This window comes from Ursus americanus, chromosome X (assembly GCF_024610735.1).
Source record: "Ursus americanus isolate L20-20 chromosome X, mUrsAme1.1.p, whole genome shotgun sequence".
NCBI lineage: Eukaryota > Metazoa > Chordata > Mammalia > Carnivora > Ursidae > Ursus > Ursus americanus.
The window spans coordinates 28,822,906-28,842,961 of NC_142164.1; the positions used below are offsets into that span (position 1 = coordinate 28,822,906).

The 20,056-nt window shown below is 42.7% G+C and overlaps 1 protein-coding gene across 17 annotated transcripts in view; it reads left to right on the forward strand.

Moving 5' to 3' along the window:
- The window catches only part of LOC148106857 (NF-kappa-B-activating protein-like), a 36,997-nt gene that overhangs the window by 2,646 nt on the left and 14,295 nt on the right, over positions 1-20,056 (forward strand). For 5 of the 17 annotated variants that reach the window (XM_087859957.1, XM_087859955.1, XM_087859958.1 and 2 more), the window contains exons 2-4: positions 187-267; positions 18,109-18,196; positions 19,196-19,731. In XM_087859957.1, coding sequence (XP_087716083.1) covers positions 187-267; positions 18,109-18,148 — 121 coding nt within the window. In that variant the 3' untranslated portion in view covers positions 18,149-18,196; positions 19,196-19,731. Of the gene's footprint in view, positions 1-186; positions 268-5,016; positions 8,039-8,437; positions 8,586-9,026; positions 9,188-10,505; positions 13,140-18,108; positions 18,766-19,195; positions 19,732-20,056 lie in introns of those variants that run through there. The other 12 variants (XM_087859950.1, XM_087859949.1, XM_087859951.1 and 9 more) reach the window with 12 other exon arrangements.

Here is a 20,056-nt window from a genome sequence, read left to right on the forward strand (position 1 = left end):
GGCTGTCTGTAGTCTGTGCCATTTGATAGTACTATCAAGAACATCAAATTACGATGAGTATACTTAATTTATTAATTTAACTTTTAAAATAGGAAAATAGGACTTAACTGGACTCCTTTGAATTGATTATATATTTAGGAGACAATTTAGCCATGGAGTTATAATTTATATGCCTATATCTTCTAGGAGATTAAGTGAGAGAGAGAGGATTGGAGAATTGGGAGCTCCTGAAGTATGGGGACTTTCTCCAAAGAATCCAGAACCAGAGTAAGTGATTCAAAAAATACTGTTAAAAGATGTAACGTTTGTTTAAATCCAGAGACTATTGTCAAAATTTTTGTTAAATGAATAACTTTTAAGTACAGCTCACGTTTTTTCTTCTTTTTTGTGATTTATGCTATGCTACCCCCTAGAATTTAAAAACATTGAACATACCTAACGATTAAAACATGTTGCTAGTTGATTTGAACATATTAATTGTTCTTTTTATTTATTTGTTTATTTTTAAAGATCATATTTGTATTAGAGAGAGAGAGAGAGAGAGAGCACAGGTAGGCAGAGCGGCAGGGAGAGGGAGAAACAGGCCCCCCAGTGAGCAGGGACCCCGACGACTCGGGCCTCGATCCCAGAACCCTGGGATTATGACCTGAGCTGAAGGCAGCCGCTTAACCAACTGAGCCACCTAGCACCCCTTAATTGTTCTTTTTAAATTGTAATTCGGGGGGGTGCTAATTTCCTATTCATAGAAGGGTTCAGTATTAAGACAAATACATTTATATTATTTTGAATTGTTTTTTCTCAACCTAATAGCAGATTGCGTGTCACATGTTAGCCTTACAAAGTGATTTTTTTTTGAGTTAACAGTTGACAACATGGATGGTAGAGTAGGGTTTTCTTATATATATATCATTTGCAGATAGTGACAGTTTTACTTCTTCTTTACCAATTTGGATGCCTTTTATTTTTCTTGTCTTGTGGCTGGGACTTCCGTATTATGTTGAATAAAAGTGGCGAGAATGGACATCCTTGTCTTGTTCCTGATCTTAGGGTGAAGCTTTCAGCTTTTTACTGTTGAGTGTGATGTTAGCTGTGGGTTTGTCGTATCTGGCCTTTCTTAAGTTGAGTTATGTTTTCTCTATATTCACTTTGGTGAGAGTTTGTATCTTTGGTTGTTGAATTTTGTCAGATGCTGTTTCTGCGTCTATTGAGATGATCGTAGGATTTTTATCCTTTATTTTGTTAATGTGGTATATTCCACATTGATTTGTGGATGTTGAATTATCCTTGCATTTCTGGAATAACTTCTACTTTAGTATGGTGTATGATCTTTTTAATGTAGTATAAAATTTGGTTTGCCAATATTTTGTTAAAGATTTTTGCATCTACATACATCAGGGATATTGGCTTGTAATTTTTTTTTTTAATTTGTGGTGTCTTTGGTTTCCATATCAGGATAATGCTGGCCTCAAAGAGTGAGTTTGTTCTTTCTTCAGTTTTTTGGAATTGTTTAAGAAGTATAGGTCTTAACTCATTAAATATTTAGTAGAATTTACCTGTGAAACCGTCTGGTCCTGGAGTTTGTTTTGTTGGGAGTTTTTTGAGTAATCAGTCTATAGTGTAATCTTCCTGATTTGGACGATTGTTATGTTTCTAGGAATTTATTTCTCCTTGGTTGTTCCATTTGTTGGCACATAATTGTTCTTAGTAGTCTTATGATTTTTTTTCTATTTCTATAGTATTGGGTATAACTTATCCCCTTTCATTTTTGATTTTATTTATATGGGCACTCTTTTTTTCTTGATGAATCTAGCTAAAGGTTTTTATCAATTTTATCATTTCAAAGAACCAACTCTTAGTTTCATTGATCTTTTCTGTTGTCTTTTTAGTCTCTTTTTCATTTATTTTTCACTCTGACCTTTATTATTTTCTTCCTTCTGCTAACTTTGGGCTTTGTTCTTTTCCTAGTTCCTTTAGGTGTAAGATTAGATTGTTTATTTGAGGTTTTTCTTGGTTCTCGAGTTGGGCCTGTATAAAATTTCCCTCATAGAACTTCTTTTGCTGCATTTCATAGATTTTGTACTGTTGTGTTTCCATTTTCATTTGTCTCAAGGTATTTTTTTAAATTTCCTCTTTGATTTCTTCATTGACCCATTGTTTGTTTATTTTTAAAGACTTATTTATTAAAGAGAGAGAGAGAAAGAGCACGTGCACAAGTGGGAGGGTCAGAGGGAGAGAGAGAGAGAATTTCAAGCAGATGCCACACTGAGCACGGAGCCTGACATGGGGCTCAATCTCAAAACCCTGAGATCATGACCTGAGTTGAAACCAAGAGTCAGACGCTTAACCGACTGTGCCACCCGGGCACCCCGACCCATTGGTTATTTAATTCCATGTGTTTATGTTTTTCCAGTTTTCTCGTAATTGATTTCTAGTTTCATACTGTTGTGGTCTGAAAAGATGCTTGATATGATTTCAGTCTTCTTAAATTTATCAAGACTTGTCTTGTGGCCTAACATGGGATCAGTCCTGGAGAATATTCCATGTGCACTTGAAAAGAATGTATGTTCTGCTGTTTTTGGATAGAATGTTTTGTGTATTATCTCTTAATTCCATCTGGTCTAATGTGTTGGTCAAGGCCACTGTTTTCCTTATTGATTTTCTGTCTGAATGATGTATCCATTCATGTAAGTGGGGTGTTAAGGTCTCTTACTATTATTGTATTACTGTCAGTTTCTCCCTTCATGTCTCTTAAAAATTGGTTTATGTATTAAGGTGCTCCTATGTTGGGTGCATAGGTATTTACAAATGTTATATCCTCTTGTTGAATTGATCCCTTTATCGTATGCAGTGTCATTCATGTCCTGTTACAGGCTTTGTTTCCTAGTCTGTTTTGTATGATATAAGTATTGCTACCCCAGCGTTTTGTTTGTTTTCGTTTGCATGGAGTATCTTTTTCCATCCCTTCAGTTTCAGTCTCTGTGTCTTTAGATCTGAAGTGAGTCTCTTGTAGGCAGCTATAGATGGGTATTGTTTTTTTTAATTTATTCAGCTACTGTGTGTTTTGATTGGAACACTTAGGAAGTTTACATTTAAAGTAATTATTGATAAAAAAAAATTATTGGTAGGGGGCGCCTGGGTGGCTTAGTCGTTAAGCATCTGCCTTCAGCTCAGGGCATGATCCCAGAGTCCTGGGATGGAGCCCCATCCTCCGCTGGGAGCCTGCTTCTCCCTCTCCCACTCCCCCTGCTTGTGTTCCCTCTCTCGCTGGCTGTCTCTCTCTCTGTTAATAAATAAAATCTTTAAAAAAATTATTGGTAGGTATGGATTTGTAGACATTTTCTTGATATTTTTCCGGTTTTTTAAAAAGATTTTATTTATTTGTCAGAGAGAGAGAGTGCACAAGCAGGGGGGAGCGGCAGGCAGAAGGAGAAGCAGCTCCCTGCTGAGCAAGGAACCAGATGTGGGACTTGATCCCAGGACCCTGGGATCATGACCTGAGCTGGAGGCAGACGCTTAACCAACTGAGGCACCCAGGCGTCGCTTTCTGATTGTTTTTGTAGTTCTTCTCTGTTCCTTTGTTCTCTTGCTCTCTTCCCTTGAGATTTGGTGACTTTCCTTAGTGTTATGTTTGTATTCTTTTATTTTTTGTTTATCTATTATAGGTATTTGGTCAGTGGTTACCATGAGGTACATATATAACATCTTACGTATATAGCAATCTATTTTAAGTTAATGCCCACTTAAGCTCAAATGCATTCTAAAAGTACTACATCCCTTCACCATGTTTTATGTTTTTGACATCATATTTTACATCTTACTATTTTATGTTTCCATTGACTAATTATTGTGGGTCTAGCTGATTTTACTACTTTTGTCTTTTAACCTTCATACTAGCTATGTAGGTGGTTGATCCACTACCTTTACTATGTGTTTACCTTTACCAATGAGATTTTTCCTTTCATAATTTTCCTTTTTTTTTTTAATTTTATTATTAAGTAATCTCTACACCCAACACAGAGCTCGAACTCATAACCCCAAGATCAAGAGTTGCATGCTCCACTGACTAAGCCAGCCAGGCGCCCCTCCTTTCATAGTTTTCTTACTTGTAGTTATGATTTTTCTTTTCTACTTAAAATTAAGTCCCTTTAACTTTCTTGTAAGGCTGGTTTGGGAGTGATGAGCTTTAGCTTATGCTTGTCTGAGAAACTCCTTGTTTCTCCTTCACTTCTGAGTGATAACTTTGCTGGGTAGAGTAATCTTGGTTGTAAGTTTTTTCCTTTTAGCACTTCTCATATATCATGCTATTCTCTTCTGACCTATAAAGTTTCTTCTGAAAAACCAGCTTATAGACTTAGGGTTCCTTGGTATGTAACTAGTTGTTTTCCTTTTGCTGCTTTTAAGATTCTTTATCTCTAACTGTTGACACTTTGATTATAATGTGTCTTGGTCTCTTTGGGTTCATCTCATTTGGGGGTGTTTGCTTTCTGGACTTGGATATCTGTTTCCTTCCCCAGGTTAGGGAAGTTTTCAGCTATTATTTCTTCAAATAAGTTTTCTGTCCTTTTCTCTCTCTTCTCCTTCTGGGACCACTGTAGTGTGAATATTAGTACACTTGATTTTACCCCAGAGGTCCCTTAAACTTAACCTCATTTTATTCAGTTCTTTTTGCTTTTTTGCTGTTCTGATTAGGTGCTTTCTACTACCCTGTCTTCCACATTGTTAATCTGTTCTGCATTCTGTAATCCGCTTTTGATGCCCTGTATTTTTCATTTCAGTTATTGTGTTCTTTGGCTTTGATTGATTTAAAAAAATATTTTCTGTCTCTTTGTTGAATTCTCACTGTGCTCATCCATTCTTTTGAGTTCAGTGAGCATCTTTATGACCATTCATTTGAATTCCATCTGGTAGATCTCTGTTTTGTTTAGTTCTTTTTCTGAGGTTTTTGTCTTGTTCTTTCACTTGGAACGTATTGTCTGTCTCCTCATTTGCGTCTCAGTGTTTGTTTCTGTGTTTTAGGTGGATCAGCTATTGTCCCAGTCTTGGAGGAGTGGCTTTATGCCCGAAGGTGTCTGTGGGACTCAGCATAAACCCCCGCTGGTCACCCAAGCCAGGTACCCCAGGAGTATCTCTTTTGTAGGCTGTGTGCTCCCTCTTGTGGCTGGTCACGATTGGTGCAGACTCACTGATATGTGGGGCTGTTTACTGGTGCAGCTATCGGCTAGGCTTGGCTATGACTACTGTGGGTATGCTGGTGAGTGGTACAGGCTTCTGGCCTGTCTGATTGACAGGCCTGGTTGCAGCTGGTGTGGGCATGCTGGTGTGTGGGGCTGGCCCTTGGCACAGCTGGCTATAAGGCCTGGTCGTGAGGTGCATGAGCGCTGTTGAGTAGGGCAGGCTTTCGGTGCAGCTGGCTGCAAGGTCCAGCTGCGACTGATGCAGATACTCTAGTGTGTAGGACTGGGCCTCCATGGCAGGAGCCCTTGGGTGGAGGGTGTGCTGGTCCTGGCCAAGGATGTCTGGTATGTATGGTGGGTGGGGGCTGCTAGAGAGGAGTGCCAGGCCAGGGTGGGCAGGTGGGTGGGGTGAGTCTTCTTGGGCTGACAGTAGATAGAGAAACAGAAAAAAGGATAAGGGATGGGACGGGGCTCTCCTGGTTGAGTAGAGGGGCCTAGGAGGTCCTGCCCCACGGGACGCCAGGGGTCCTGTCCAGGGTGCTGGGACGTAGGCAGAGCAGAGCAGCTGACCAGGCGCTGAGCCCGGGAAAGCCTGCGGACGGTGGTGCGGGCTGCAGGCTGGGGAGCTGACAACAGTGACGGCGGTGTGCCTCTTTGCCCTCAGTCTGTTGGCCGGGCAAAGATTTTATGAATTGAGGAAATCTGGTCCTAGTTCGTCTAAACATCCATTGTCCCCAGTGTCTAGACTCTTGAGGTAGTGTCCAGTGCTTCGGCTTCCTCCCGTCCCAGCAAGACAAGCCACAGGCTCCTGGGCCCTCCATGCCCAGGCCTCGCTCACAATGCCACCTTTCTCACTATGACGAGGTTTCAGAAGAGGAATGACCCTTGAGTCATTCTTAAAGGAAAGCTCTTGTTGAAAGATCCAGCACGTCCCTGTGGATTAGTTACTTACTCTCTGTTGAAGATGGGCTGTTCAGAATGGGGGCTGTATCCCATCAGCAGGACTTTTGAATGATACTGAGCTTCCCCCATCAGTAGGGTGACACCTGCCTAGCGACTAGGGGTTAGTGGCAGCCCGACGGCTGCTGGTCAGCTGTGAGGACACACACAACCCAGGTGTCAGAGTCACAGCAGGGCCAGAGAGCAGTGCCTCAGCTGCACATGCTGCTGAGGACGGGAAGAGTAATATGGCAGTTGGGAGCACAGAGTCCAAGCATGGAGCCGGGACAGAGCCTGGCACATCGTGGGTGCTATCTCGGGGTGAGCTGCAGGGAGGCCTGTGGCGGTAACTTCCCTAAGCTGTTTTAGCAAGAAGGAACTAGCTTCCCTGATGCAGTTTCCAACCTGAAGGGCATAGAGAGTAGCCTGCTGTGTTTTGTCCTCTATGACATTCGATGCTCAATGTACTAAAATGTCCTTTTTTGCTCTCTGATTGAAGGTTTGGTTTAAGAATAGGAGGGTCAGGGGCGCCTGGGTGGCACAGCGGTTAAGCGTCTGCCTTCGGCTCAGGGCGTGATCCCGACGCGTTGTAGGATCGAGCCCCACATCAGGCTCCTCTGCTATGAGCCTGCTTCTTCCTCTCCCACTCCCCCTGCTTGTGTTCCCTCTCTCGCTGGCTGTCTCTATCTCCGTCAAATAAATAAATAAAATCTTAAAAAAAAAAAAAAAAAGAATAGGAGGGTCAAGTGGAGAAGACCCCAGAGGGCACTGAGGTTCAGAAACACGCCCCCGGTGGCCCTGGTCCCTCCCGTCGTCATTAACTTGGGTGGACCCTGCCATGCCTCCTCATTCCGGAGCCGGAGTGCTTATGGGTTCTTCAGGAGCCACCGCCGCTGGGGCTACGTCAGCAGCCCATGCCTCTCTTTCCTGTTGTCTTCTTGCCTCCCCTGCCCTGGCTTCCTCCACCTTTCCCTCCGTGCGGCTGCCCTCCTGTGCTCGCTCCCGGTCTCCTACCGTCGGTGGCTCTCTTGTGAGCCCTTTGCCCACACAATGGCCTCGGCGGCGGTTTTTTCCCACGGTGCTTTTGAGCGCATTCCCGTTCTGTGTCGCTCAGGGTTAAGAGCAGTTCCCGAAACGCCCGCGAAATGTACTCGAGAGAAGGGCAAATTCACGGACCCTCTCTTTGGGGGCACTTGTAGTCTTTTCAATAAAGTTCTGAATTTATTCTCTGTGTATTTGTTTTGCGTGTGGTACGGGGTGAGTGCACGTGATGGACGGTGCCGCTCCTCCAGGAAGGCAAGGAGGCCTGCTTTCGTGCAGCCGCGTCCCTGAGCCCCCATCAGGAGGCCACGGCCATCTCCCAAGTTCCCCAAGTGCCCACGCAGCCGGCTTACGAGGAGCCACCCTGTCCTGCAGCACCCCATCTTTCCCCGGCCCTCCCACCCCCACCCCCCTGTGCCCCAGCGGGACCGCGCCGCCGTGCAAGACCGGGTGGCGTCAGCCTCTAGGGAGAGAACAGTGTGCTTCCAGGCGGGGCTGAGGCCCAGTCGCGGCGAGGAGCTGAGGCCCACCCGGGCACTGGAAGGGACACTTGCAAGGGGCTACTCACGGGGCTCCCGGAGAAGCGGCAGCCGCGCGTGCTGCTGGTGCTCGCCCAGGGGTGTCCGATGCCGGCCCTTTGGGTGGAGGAGACGCGCAGACCGCATTCCGGCGGGAGGGTCCTGCGTCTGCAAAGGTACCACGAGAGGGGCCCCTCTTCGAGGCCAGCGGTGGGCTCTGTGTCCTCCCTTTCGCCCCTCCCCAGAGGCCGAGGGCCCACCATCGCTCGGTCGTCAGCTCCAGCCGCCCGGCAGCTTTCGGCGAGATCGTGCCCGGGGCCGGTGGTCCGTGCGTGCAGTGGTTCCAAGTCCGCGGCGGAGAAAGACGTGGGTTTTTGTCCTCTGGGACTCGGGGAGGGAGAGGGGCTCCTGCGGGACCGAGGCCGTGTACCTGTTGCCCGATCGGGTTATTTACACTGGCACACAGCACCCTTCTTGTTGCCAGGACGACCCCAGCCCTGGGGACGAGTTTTGCCGGTGCACCCAAAATGTCTCCCCCGGTCCCCCAAGTTTGGGTTGTGGCGGCGCAGTGGCTTCTGTGAGCCGAGGCGTCCTCGGTCTCCCGTGTCCACGATCGGGTGGCCCCCTCCTGCGGTAGCAGTGGTTCCGGGGTGTTGCCTCGGGGTGGGGGAAGCGTAGCGTTTCTTCGAAGCTCCCCCCTAGCCCTGCGAAGCTGCGGGCTTTCTGCGTAGCCACAGCTGTGACTCGCCCCCTTCCTCCCTGCAGAGACCTGGGTGGCCTCAGCCCTTAGCTGTGGGCTCTGGGCCCCGTCCTACATCTCCCTCTCAAGGTGTGTTCTCGGGAGCCGTCCGGGCATCATCTTCGCGTCGGATTCCAGGATCTTTGCTTGTAGAAAGCAATTTTTTTTTTAAGGGTATGAAATGTTTTAGTACACTTGCCGGGTAATACAAATCAGTAATTACGATAGCCAAATCTCTGTATCATATATATTTAATATATTAAATAACACAATACTAAAATAACCCCTACCTTAAAAAAATATGGATTCATTTTTCATGTCATCAAATACAATGCTCATATGAGAGTGTAATGAAACTTAATAATCTGTTCAGGTGCTAAGGGACAAGGCTAAGCAGTAAATTAATATTTTTAAATATCTTAAAGCAGAATAGTTTCCTTTTTGAGTTTGATAAGCCAAAGACTATCAAGGACTATTTAGAACCTGAATATAATACAGTGGCTATGAAATTATATAGGGAATTTGATGAGAAACAGGCATTTCTTTTTTTCTACTTTTTGTCAGTTAGCAAGTGAATGGAAAACTTTTAACCATAACATTCGTTTCCTTTTTCAGAGCGTCAAGAACCACCTCTGCAGCCTGCCTTGCTAAGGTTACTGCATAATCCTTGCATTCCTGCCATCCATTATCCACCTTCTCAAATTGGAGGGTTTCAGAGTCACTAGGCTACTGTCTAGATCTGCAGCCTAAATATCAGTTTTTGAAACCACTTCCTGGTATGTTCCTTGATGGAGATTAATGTATTCTTTTTCTTTGTGTATTTTAGTAATGTCAGATGCTAGAGTTAGACTGGGTATTTTAAATTTAATTCAATTTTTAAATATTATTCTCAAAACATAGTTGATATACAAAGTTATATTAGTTTCAGGTGCACAGTATAGTGATTCAATAATTGTATATTCTGTGCTGAGAAACTGGCTGTTTTTAATTGTAATATCTGAATTGATGGGTCCTCTGGCTTTGATCGTCTCATCACTATCCTAAGAGATTTAACTACCAGGAGACCTCAGATGGAGTGGTGACTTGATACGGGTCATATTTTTCGTGCTCATTTAGAGTCTTACTTGCATGGTCTGCATTAATTTCAGTATAAAAAGCTTAAGGCCAAACGTAGCATATGGTTTTAGGCTCTAGTAGATCTTGAAATTGGGATATCAGATCTTATTTTTCTACCAGGAAAAAAATATCAACAAGCCTTCCGCAATTCAAAATTGGAAACAAATTTTAGGAAAAATGAAAAGTATAAAAGGATTAATTACCAAATTTTAGATTTAGCTCCTTTATACCTTAAGCCTTTTCGTCTCAATATTTATTCTATTATTGCCAATTTCATCAATATGTACCCAGACACCAATCTAGATTTAATGAGAGTGGGATGGGATTGGGGAAACAGAGTACATAAAAGAGGCTTAGGACATTCAAACTGATGTGTTGTCCCACATCTTATGCCACTTGTGCCCTTTATCATAGTCTTTCCATAATGATTATTTTTCCCTTATATTATTTTTTTAAATTGTAGTAAAATTTAAACAACATAAAATTACCCATTTTAAAGTATACAATTCAGTGGCATTTAATACATTCGCAGTGTTCTCCACCATCACTGCCATCGACTTTCAAAGCATATTCATCACCCAAAAATGAAACCCCTTATTCATTTAGTAGTCACTCCCCATCCCTCCCTTGGCAACCGCTAATGTGCTTTCTGTCTCCATGGGTTTGCCTGTTCTGGATATTTAATATTTAGGGAATCATACAATATGTGGCCTTTAGTGTCTGGTTTCTTTCACTTAGCATCATGTTTTCCAGGTTCATTCACTTTGTAACAACCATTAATACTTTATTCCTTTTTTGAGTTGAATAATGTTCTGTTATATGAATATGCCACATTTTGTTTATCCATTTCTCAATTGATGGAAATTTGGGTTTTTTCTACCTTTTGGCTGTTGTGAATAGTGCTTCTATCTACATTTATGTACAATTATTTGTTTGAATCCCCATTTTTGAAAAATATTGTATTTATTTATTTGACAGAGAGAGAGAGAGCGCATCAGGGGGGCGCAGCAGGCAGATGGAGAGAGAGAAGCAGACTCCCAGCTGAGCAGGGAGACTGATACCGGGCTCGAACCCAGGACCCTGGGATCATGACCTGAGCTGAAAGCAGACGTTTAATCGACTGAGCCACCCAGGTGCCCCTGAATACCGATTTTCAGTTCTTTCAGGTATATACATAGAAGTGGAATTCCTGGGTCACAGGGTAATTCTCTGTTTAATTTTTTGAAGAACTGCCAAATACAGCAACTGCATCATTTTACATTCCCATTAGTAATGTGTGAGTGTTCCAGTCTCTTCACATCCTCACCAACACTTATTATATTCCACTTTTTTCAGTAGTCTCTAAACCCAACGTGCGGCTCAAACTCACAACCCCAAGATCAAGAGTTGTACACTCCTCCAATTCAGCCACCCCCTCCATTTTTTTACTATAGCCATCCTAATGGGGATGAGGTATTATCTTGTGGTCTTGATTTGCATTTCCCTGATGACTGATGATACTGAGCATCTTTTCATGCTTGTTGGCCATTTGTACATATCCTTGGGAAAAAACATCTAATCGTTTGCCTATTTTTAATTTGGTGGTTTATCTTTTCATTGCTGAGTTGTAAGGGTTTTTTAAGTATTCTGGAAACTGACGTCTTACCAGAGACATGATTTGTAAATATTTTACCTCATTGTGTAGGGTGTCTTTTCAGTTTCTTAATAGTGTCCTTTGATGCACAAAAAGTTTGATTTTGATGAAATCCAATTTATGTAATTTTCCTTTTGTTGCTTCTGCTTTGGTGTCATATTGAAGAATTCATTGCCAAATCCCAGATCATGAATTTTTCCCTGTTTTCTCCTGAAGAGAAGGAGTTTTATAGTTTTATAACTCTTTCTCTCTCTCTATATATATATGAGTTTTATATAACCATATATAAATGAGAGTTTTATAATCTTAATTCTTACATATAAGTATTTTCTCCATTTTGAGTTAATTTTTGTATATGATGTGAGGTATGTTTCCAGTTTGATTCTTTTGCATATAGATATCTAGTTGTCCATCATTTCCTGAAGACATAATTATTTCCCAATTGAATGGGCTTGGCACCCTTAACCAAAATCAAACGACCATAGATGTATGGGTTGATTTCTGGTTTCTCACTTCTATTCCATTGATCTGTATGTCTATCCTTATGCCAGTACAATACTGTTTTGATTACTATAGCTTTTTTTTTTTAAAGATTTTATTTATTCATTTGACAGAGATAGAGACAGCCAGTGAGAGAGGGAACACAAGCAGGGGGAGTGGGAGAGGAAGAAGCAGGCTCTCGGCAGAGGAGCCTGATGTGGGGCTCGATCCCAGAACACAAGGATCACGCCCTGAGCCGAAGGCAGATGCTTAACCACTGAGCCACCCAGGCGCCCCTGATTACTATAGCTTTGTAGTAAGTTTTGAAATTTAGAAATCTGGGTCCTACAACTTTTATTTTCTTTTTAAAGATTGTTTTGGCTATTTAGATTCCCTTAGAATTCCATATGATTTTTAGAATTCTTTTTCCTTGTATTTTTTGTTGAAAATTAGACATTCTGAATATTAGAATGTGACAACTTTGGAAATCACATTTTCTCCCCTCTCCTAGGTTTGTTGTTCCTGTTTCATTGAACAGAATACAAAGACCATACAATCCAGGTTTGCCTAGTTAGTGACTTTCTAAGCTATTTTTGTAATATCTGTATTCATTTTTTAAAAACTTCAGTATAAAAAAATGAAAATATAAAAGAATAAAATTTCAGTGTAGTTGACATACAATATGATACGAGTTTCAGGCATACAACACAGTGATTTGACAATTATATACATTATGAGATGCTCACCACGGTAAGTGTAATTATCACCTGTTTACCACACAAAGTTATTACGGTGTGATTGACTATATCCCCTATGCTGTACTTTTCATCTCCACGTACTTTTCATCTCATTTATTTTTAAGTAGACTCGACCCCCAGTGTAGGGCTTAAACCCATGACCCTGAGTTCAAGAGTCACATGCTCTACCAACTGAGCCAGCCAAGTGCCCTGACTCATTTCTTTTATAACTGGAAATTTGTAGCTCTTAATCCCCATTCACCTGTTTTGCCCATCCCTCAACCCCTCGCCTCTGGCAACCACCAATTTGTTCTCTGTATTTATGAGTCTGTTTCTGGTTTGTTTTGTTTTTTTGATTCCACATATAAGTAAAACCACATGGCAATTGTCTTTCTCTGTCTGACGTATTTCACTTAACATAATACCCTCTAGGTCCATCCATGTTGTTGCAGATGGCAAGATTTCATTCTTTTTTATGGTTGAGTAATATTCCTGTGTGTGTGTGTGTGTGTGTGTGTGTGTGTGTGTGTGTGTGTACCACATCTTCCTTACCCATATATCTATGGATGGACACTGAAATTGCTTCCATATCTTGGGTATTGTAAATAATGCTGCAGTAAATAGAATACATATATCTTTTCAAATTAGTGTTTTATTTTCATTGGGTAGATACCCAGTAGTGGGATTACTGGTTGTATGGTATTTCTATTTTTAATTTTTTGAGGAATCTCCATCCTGGTTTACATAACAGCTGCACTCTTTGTCATGTACAGCCACTGAAGTCTATGTTCCATTAGCTTAGTAGCCAGCTAGTGTTTTGAAATACTTACCATCAATTCCTGGATTCAAAAATGAATAAAGATCAATAAAACAAGAAGGCAACCTACTGAATGGAAGAAAGATAGTTGCAAATGATATATCTGATAAGGGGTTAATATCCAAAATTTAAAAGTAACTCATACAACTCAACACCAAAAAACCAATCAAATTAATAAATGAGCAGAGGACCTAATTAGACACTTTTCCAAAGCAGACGTACAGATGGCCAATAGACACATGAAACATCAGTAATCATCAGGGAAATGCAAATCAAAACCACAATATCACCTCACGTCAGTCAGAATGGCTAGTAACAAAAAGACAAGAAATTAGATCGGAGAAAAGGGAATCCTTGAACGTTGTTGGTGGGAACATAAACTGGTGCAGCCCCTGTGGGAAACAGTGTGGCGGTTCCTCTAAAAATTAAAAATAGAACTACCGTACAGTCCAGTAATTGCACTACTGGATATTTAGCTGAAGAAAACAAAAACACTAATTTGAAAAAATGTATGCATCCTTACGTTTTTGGTTTTTGGTTTTTATATCTTATTTTTTAAAGGTTTTATATATTATTTACTTGAGAGAGAGGGAGAGAGTGCGTACACGCGAGTACATGAGCTGGGAGAGGGAGAGGGAGAAGCAGACTCCCCGCTAAGCAGGGAGCTCGAAGCAGGGCTCGATCCCAGGACCCTGGGATCATGACCTGAGCCGAAGGCAGACGCTTAATGGTTTGAGCCACCCAGGCGCCCCACCTCTATGTTTATTGTAAGATATATGATATAGGCACTCCCATTTTTATTGTAGCATTATTTATAATAGCTAAGATATGGAAGTAACCTAAGTGTCCATCAATAGACGAATGGATAAAGAAGACGTGGCACACACTCACACACACACACACAACGCAATATTACTGAGCCATGAGAAGAATGAAATTTTGCCATTTGCAATAACATGGATGGACCTAGAGAAAATTATGCTAAATTAAATAAGTCAGACATAGAAAGACAAATACTGTATGATTTCACTTATATGTGGAATCTTAAAAAACAAAACAAACAACACCGACACACGAAATAGAACAAACTGGTGGTTGCCAGAGGGGAGGAAGATGGGAGGATGGACAAAATAGGTGAAGGGGGTTAAAGAGTACAAACTTCCAGTTACAAAACAAGTAATTCAGGGTGATGAAAAGTCCAGCATAGGGGATACAGGCAATATATTGCAGTAATTTTGTATGGTGACGTATGGTAACTACACTTACAGTGTTAAGCATGGCATAATGTATATAATGTTGAATCACTGTGTTGTACACCTGAAACTAATGTATTTTATGTCAACTATACATCAAAAAGTAAGATCTTAAAAGAAAAGAAGACATTATACTTTTCCTAGTGTTTGGAGATTGTCTCTGTATTATGCACTCCTTCAATGCTTGGCCAGACTATGGACAACTCGGCCTTATCTTTTACTTCCTGCTTACACAGAGCCTGAGAGCCATCCAGACGTGAAAGCTCGTGGTATTCTCAGCTGTTTCTGAGCATGTGTCTAGCACGTGGCCTTCTTGATTCCTCTGCATACATAAGACCTTTTCAAAGCCTTTTTTCTTCCACGTGTCTCTTTTCTGAATCGTGTGTTCCCCACCCTTCTCAGTTGTCTATTCCTTGTCCTGACTGTTGTCTCTTGCCCCAGAACGCTGTGGCCAGTACTTGTGCCTTTAAATGCTTTGGCCAAAGGTACCCAGGAAGTGGCCTCAACCCTGGGTTCACTCCTTGTCAGACAAAACAAAGGCAAACCAACTCTGCCAGTCCTTGAGGGAGCTGGCAGAGCAGAGAAGACCCAGAACCACAATTCTTTGAGAATAAAGTCCATACTGCTCCTTCTAGTACCAGGAGAGCTGCCTTCCCATCCTCAAGGCTTCTACAGGCCTGGGGTCTGAAGGATGATAGGCAGACAATTCAAAACACCAAAGTGTTCCCTTACCACTGTTGGGGAGGAAGAATTTGCCTCTATACTTCCAAATTCGTCTGGGTAATCCAAGAGTTAAATTGACAGGAGACAGATTAACAGGAGAAAACCAACTTTAATTCATATGTATGGAGGCCTCAAAGATACAGGACCTAAGAAATGATGGAGGCGGGCAGTGTTTATACTTGTTACATAAAGAAACAGTAAATCTGGGAGAAATTGGCAGGACAAAGAAAACTGATGTTTGGGAACTTCAATTAGTTAGGAATTCTAAACAAAATTTGGGCCGAGGTAGTAAGTTAGGAGAAGTTACAAGGTTTGTTTACATGGGCTTCTCAGGCCCTGAATTCCCTGTCCCTGATGTCAAAGATGTTTGTCTGCCTCCTGGTGCCTCCTCTGCACCCCCCCCCCCCTGCAGGGAGGGTGCTTTTCACAGGGGAGATGTATTCCCTACTTTCTGGAGACAAAGGTGGATCGGAGTGTTGTTCCTACACTCGCTGTTTTTTTATTAACTTGAATTCAAAATAATCAGTATGGTGCTCTGGCTTGGCTTGGGGTGGCCCACCTTGAGCCCCAACACCACAAAGCAGCAGATTCTTTTTACACCAAGCCTTATCTGGTTGTTGTGAGTTTTTAGCTGCGTTCCAACATTCACCAAAAATTGATTCTGACAGCTTTTCCCAGCTCAGTTGCTTCGGGGGAGAGATGGAGCCCTGGAGTTCCCTACTCCATTGTTTTCCATTCTGTTAAAACTTTGACCTCTCCTTTATGGTCTCTTTTCCCTCTGTATATGAATATATTTAAATTTCTTTAATACTAAACAAAATTCCTCTTGACCTTGCATTCCCCAACATCCCTCCTTTACTTCTCAGAAAAAATTTTCTTCAAGAGTAGTTTCTAATACCCTCCCTCAATGGTGACAAACAAAAATGTCTCCAGACATTCCCTAATGTCACCGGGGTGAAAACTCATTCCAGATTGAGATCCAGTGTATTAACTCAAATTCCGAACATATTTGGATTTAACCTGTTTTCACATGTACTTTTTAATTGTTTGGGGGGTTTTGTTTGGTTGGTTGGTTCTTGTTTTTGTTTGTGTTCTATAGCTCCATGAAATTTTATCCCATGTGTGAATGCATGGAACCATCGCCTCGATTAGGGTACAGGACTCTTCTCTCCATACGAAGAGACTCCTTGTTGTTATACAAACCATTTTCCTAAACAAGTGGCATAAAGGCGAAGAGCATGTGTATACTTCTACCTTTGTATAACAAATGGGAGACACAAGAACGTGTTTTTGCATTTAAATTTGCATAAACAATATGCTGGGTGATAAGTGGGCCTGTGTGGGGCAGGGTATTTAAGCGATTCTTTTCATCGAAAGTGTTATATTTGGGGATTTTTGAGCTATATCATTATGTTATCACTTCAAAGAATTAAAGATAGTAAATGAAACCAAATAAATGGTATGGTTTCCAAGTAGCTTTTCAACAGGTGTTCAGGCTTTAAGAGCAGATGACATATTGAGGCACCTGGCTGGCTCAGTCCGCAGCACATGCAAGTCTTGATCTCGGGGTCACGAGTTCAAGCCCCACATTGGGTGTAGAACTTACAATAAATAAATAAATAAACAAGCAAGCAAGCTACAATTTGGATGAACGTCAACAAAATTATTGAAAAGAAAAAAAGAGCAGATGACATAGTGACTGGACCACATCAGTCAGAGCTGCTATAAGAAAAGTAGAGACATGGAGCGCCTGGGTGGCTCAGTTGGTTAAGCGTCTGCCTTCAGCTCAGGTCATGATCCCTGGGCCCTGGGATCGAGTCCCATGTCAGGCTCTCTGTTCAGTGGGGAGTCTGCTTCTCCCTCTCCCTCTGCCCTTCTCTCGGCTCATGCTCCCTCTGCCTCTCTCTCTCTCAAGTAAATAAATAAAATCTTAAAAAAGAAAAGTAGAGAGAAACAGTGTTCAGAATCAGTAGATTCAGAATTAGACTCGGTGATATCATCTCCATGGGAACACCTGTCTGATTTCTTCCTTTACAGAGACAGTTCCCTTAACAGTCAACTAAATCACGTCTGTGAAACACTTAATAAACACTAGAGACTGTAGTACATGAAGCTTGTACACCTTTCCCTTAACAGCAAAACGTCATTGCCTCACCATCAGGATGGCACAATATAAATTATTAGTCTAAGCAGGAATACCACCTCCTTCCTTCCATAAACTCTGCCCAATATCATGAGGTCAGTGCAGATCACACAGTGCAGATGTTTTTAAGGTCATTATCAGATCAAAAGTTAGATTGCATAAAAAATCATGATAGATGATTTTGTTTTCTCACTTACATATACGGATGTCACCTGTGATGTTGATGGGTACAGATGGAGAAGTTACGCTTTTACAGATGTTATATGGTTCCATTTAAGGCTGGACATGAAACTATTTGAATTGACCACTACAATCTCCTTTTAATAAACATTTAAAAAATGGTTTTTCGTTGTGCCTGTGGTTGTTTCATGGTTGTGGTTGTTCCTGTTCTATTACTTCGATGTTTAAGCTTGTATTATGTGTTAGATACCATACAGAATGCATGAAAGCTGAAAGTTCAATCTCAGTTCTCAAAGAATCCTAACGGAAAACTTAAACATTATGGGTTGCACACAGAAAGGGACTAGAAAGAAACAACACTTTTTGCTTTTCCTGTAACCCTCAGTGATCTACCTTTTATGAAGTATTAAGTGTTGAGCACAGTGATAGGTGCTTGAAATACATTATGTCTATAATTTTACAAGCTTCAGTTGTGTTCTAGTTTTTCCTAAGTGATAAAGATGCATTGGTGGTTTTGTTTTTTTTTTTTTTTTGGTCTTGTGTAATACTATTAAAGTAAGTAAAGAAAAACTTTGATCTTTTTCTTTTTCACGTTAATTTTTTTTTCTTTTTAAGTAGTCTCCGTGCCCAGCGTGGAGCCCAGCCCGGGGCCTGAACTCACGACCCTGAGACCTGAGCTGACACCAAGACTTGGACGCTTAAGGTACTGAGCCACCCAGGTACCCCTTCATCTTCATTTTTTAAGTAGTCTCTGTGCCCAATGTGGGGCTCAAACTCACAACTCCGAGATCAAGAGCCCAAGCTCTACCGACTGAGCCAGCCAGGTACCCCTCATTTTAATTTCTAAAACCTGTAGCAATCTACAATCCTCTGCATTTATATTATACACTGTGTTAGGAAGGAAGATTTTTTTCTCTATCCTGGAAGATCCTTCTGGCTGGTCTAAGAATGAAATTGACATCAGATAGTTTAACAGAAGAAAATGAAATTCAATTATGTACATACAGGGAAGCCACATACACATGAGCGATTCCAAAGAGAGGCAAAATGAGGTATATAAGTCATGGGGGACTAAGTAGAAAGGGGATAGGGGTCTGGGGTTTTCAAAGGAAGGAAGATGAGTCACAGAAAGAATGGAAAGAGTAAATGTTTGGTAAACAAAATGTTTGCTGGACTATCCAGAAACAACGAAACATACCTTGCAAGATTTCTCCCTTGTCTGCCATATCTAGTTCATATTATATTATATTGATGTATGATAATAGCTCCCTTCCTCGAACAGTACCTCTATCTAACTTCTTTTAGGCAGTTAGCACGGAGGCAAAAAAGAAAAACTTATTAAGGCTTCTGTTTCTTAAAAATAACTACCTAAGGGGGCGCCTGGGTGGCACAGCGGTTAAGCGTCTGCCTTCGGCTCAGGGCGTGATCCCGGCGTTATGGGATCTAGCCCCACATCAGGCTCCTCTGCTATGAGCCTGCTTCTTCCTCTCCCACTCCTCCTGCTTGTGTTCCCTCTCTCACTGTCTGTCTCTGGCTCTGTCGAATAAATAAATAAAATCTTTAAAAAAAAAAAAAATAACTACCTAAAATAATCCACATGCCAATGAGACACATGGCCGGGGGTGGGCATGGGGCAGAATTTGCTCCCCTGCGCCGCCAAACCTAGAACGGCAAAGAGAAAGTTCTTTTCCCTCCACTACAGTACTCTGAGTCAAGACGACGTCCTTTTCTCTGCGGGCCACTGTGGCAGGTAAAGGAGCCTCCAAGGCAGAGATGGCGGGCTGAGGCCAGGATCCTGAGCACACTTGAAACGCTCACGTCAGTGGACAGCGAGCCTGCCCCTACCGCTGGCACACTTGGGTCCTCCGTTGAAGACAACATCATTCTCGCCTCACCCCAGAGGGATACCGAGATCCCCCCCCACCGCCTTGGGCCGAGCTGGCTAGTGTTACTTGAAGTGACTAAAGGCAGAGAAGTTGACATTCCTGTCCCTCCCAGGAAGGAGGCGGCCATCCTCCGGAACAGGCGCCTCAAACCACCAGGCACGCTGGGCTGGCCCCCTGCCGCTTCTCTCCTGGCAGACACCTGGTGAGGACACTGCCCGGAAAGAAGGGAGAAGCTTCCAGTTCCGGGGGAGACAGATCAGAGAGGGTCCGCTGAGGAGGACTGCTGTGCTCCGGGGGAAGGCAGCGCGATCACCCTGACCGTGAGGAGGAAGACGTGCCCTCTGCTTTGCTGGTAAGCACCCGCACAGTAGTAAAGACGGGAAAGGTAAGACGGCAGTGCCAGCGCGGGCCTGGCTGTTCCCCCCAATGCGCACGTGTACACACACACACACAGACCCAGGCCCAGGCTTTCCTCGAGGACCTGATCCAGGAGCCAAGTGGAAAGGGGCTGCGGGGCTCCACGGGGGAATGTGCTGGGGAGGCAGCTCCACTCACGGGGGCTGGACTCCAACACCAGGCCGCCATAGTAGGAGAGACAAAAAGCGGCCTCACGATTAGTGTGGGAGGGGGGACTTGTCCCCACAGGAGGCTTTACCCTGCTTCACGTGGCCCTTGGT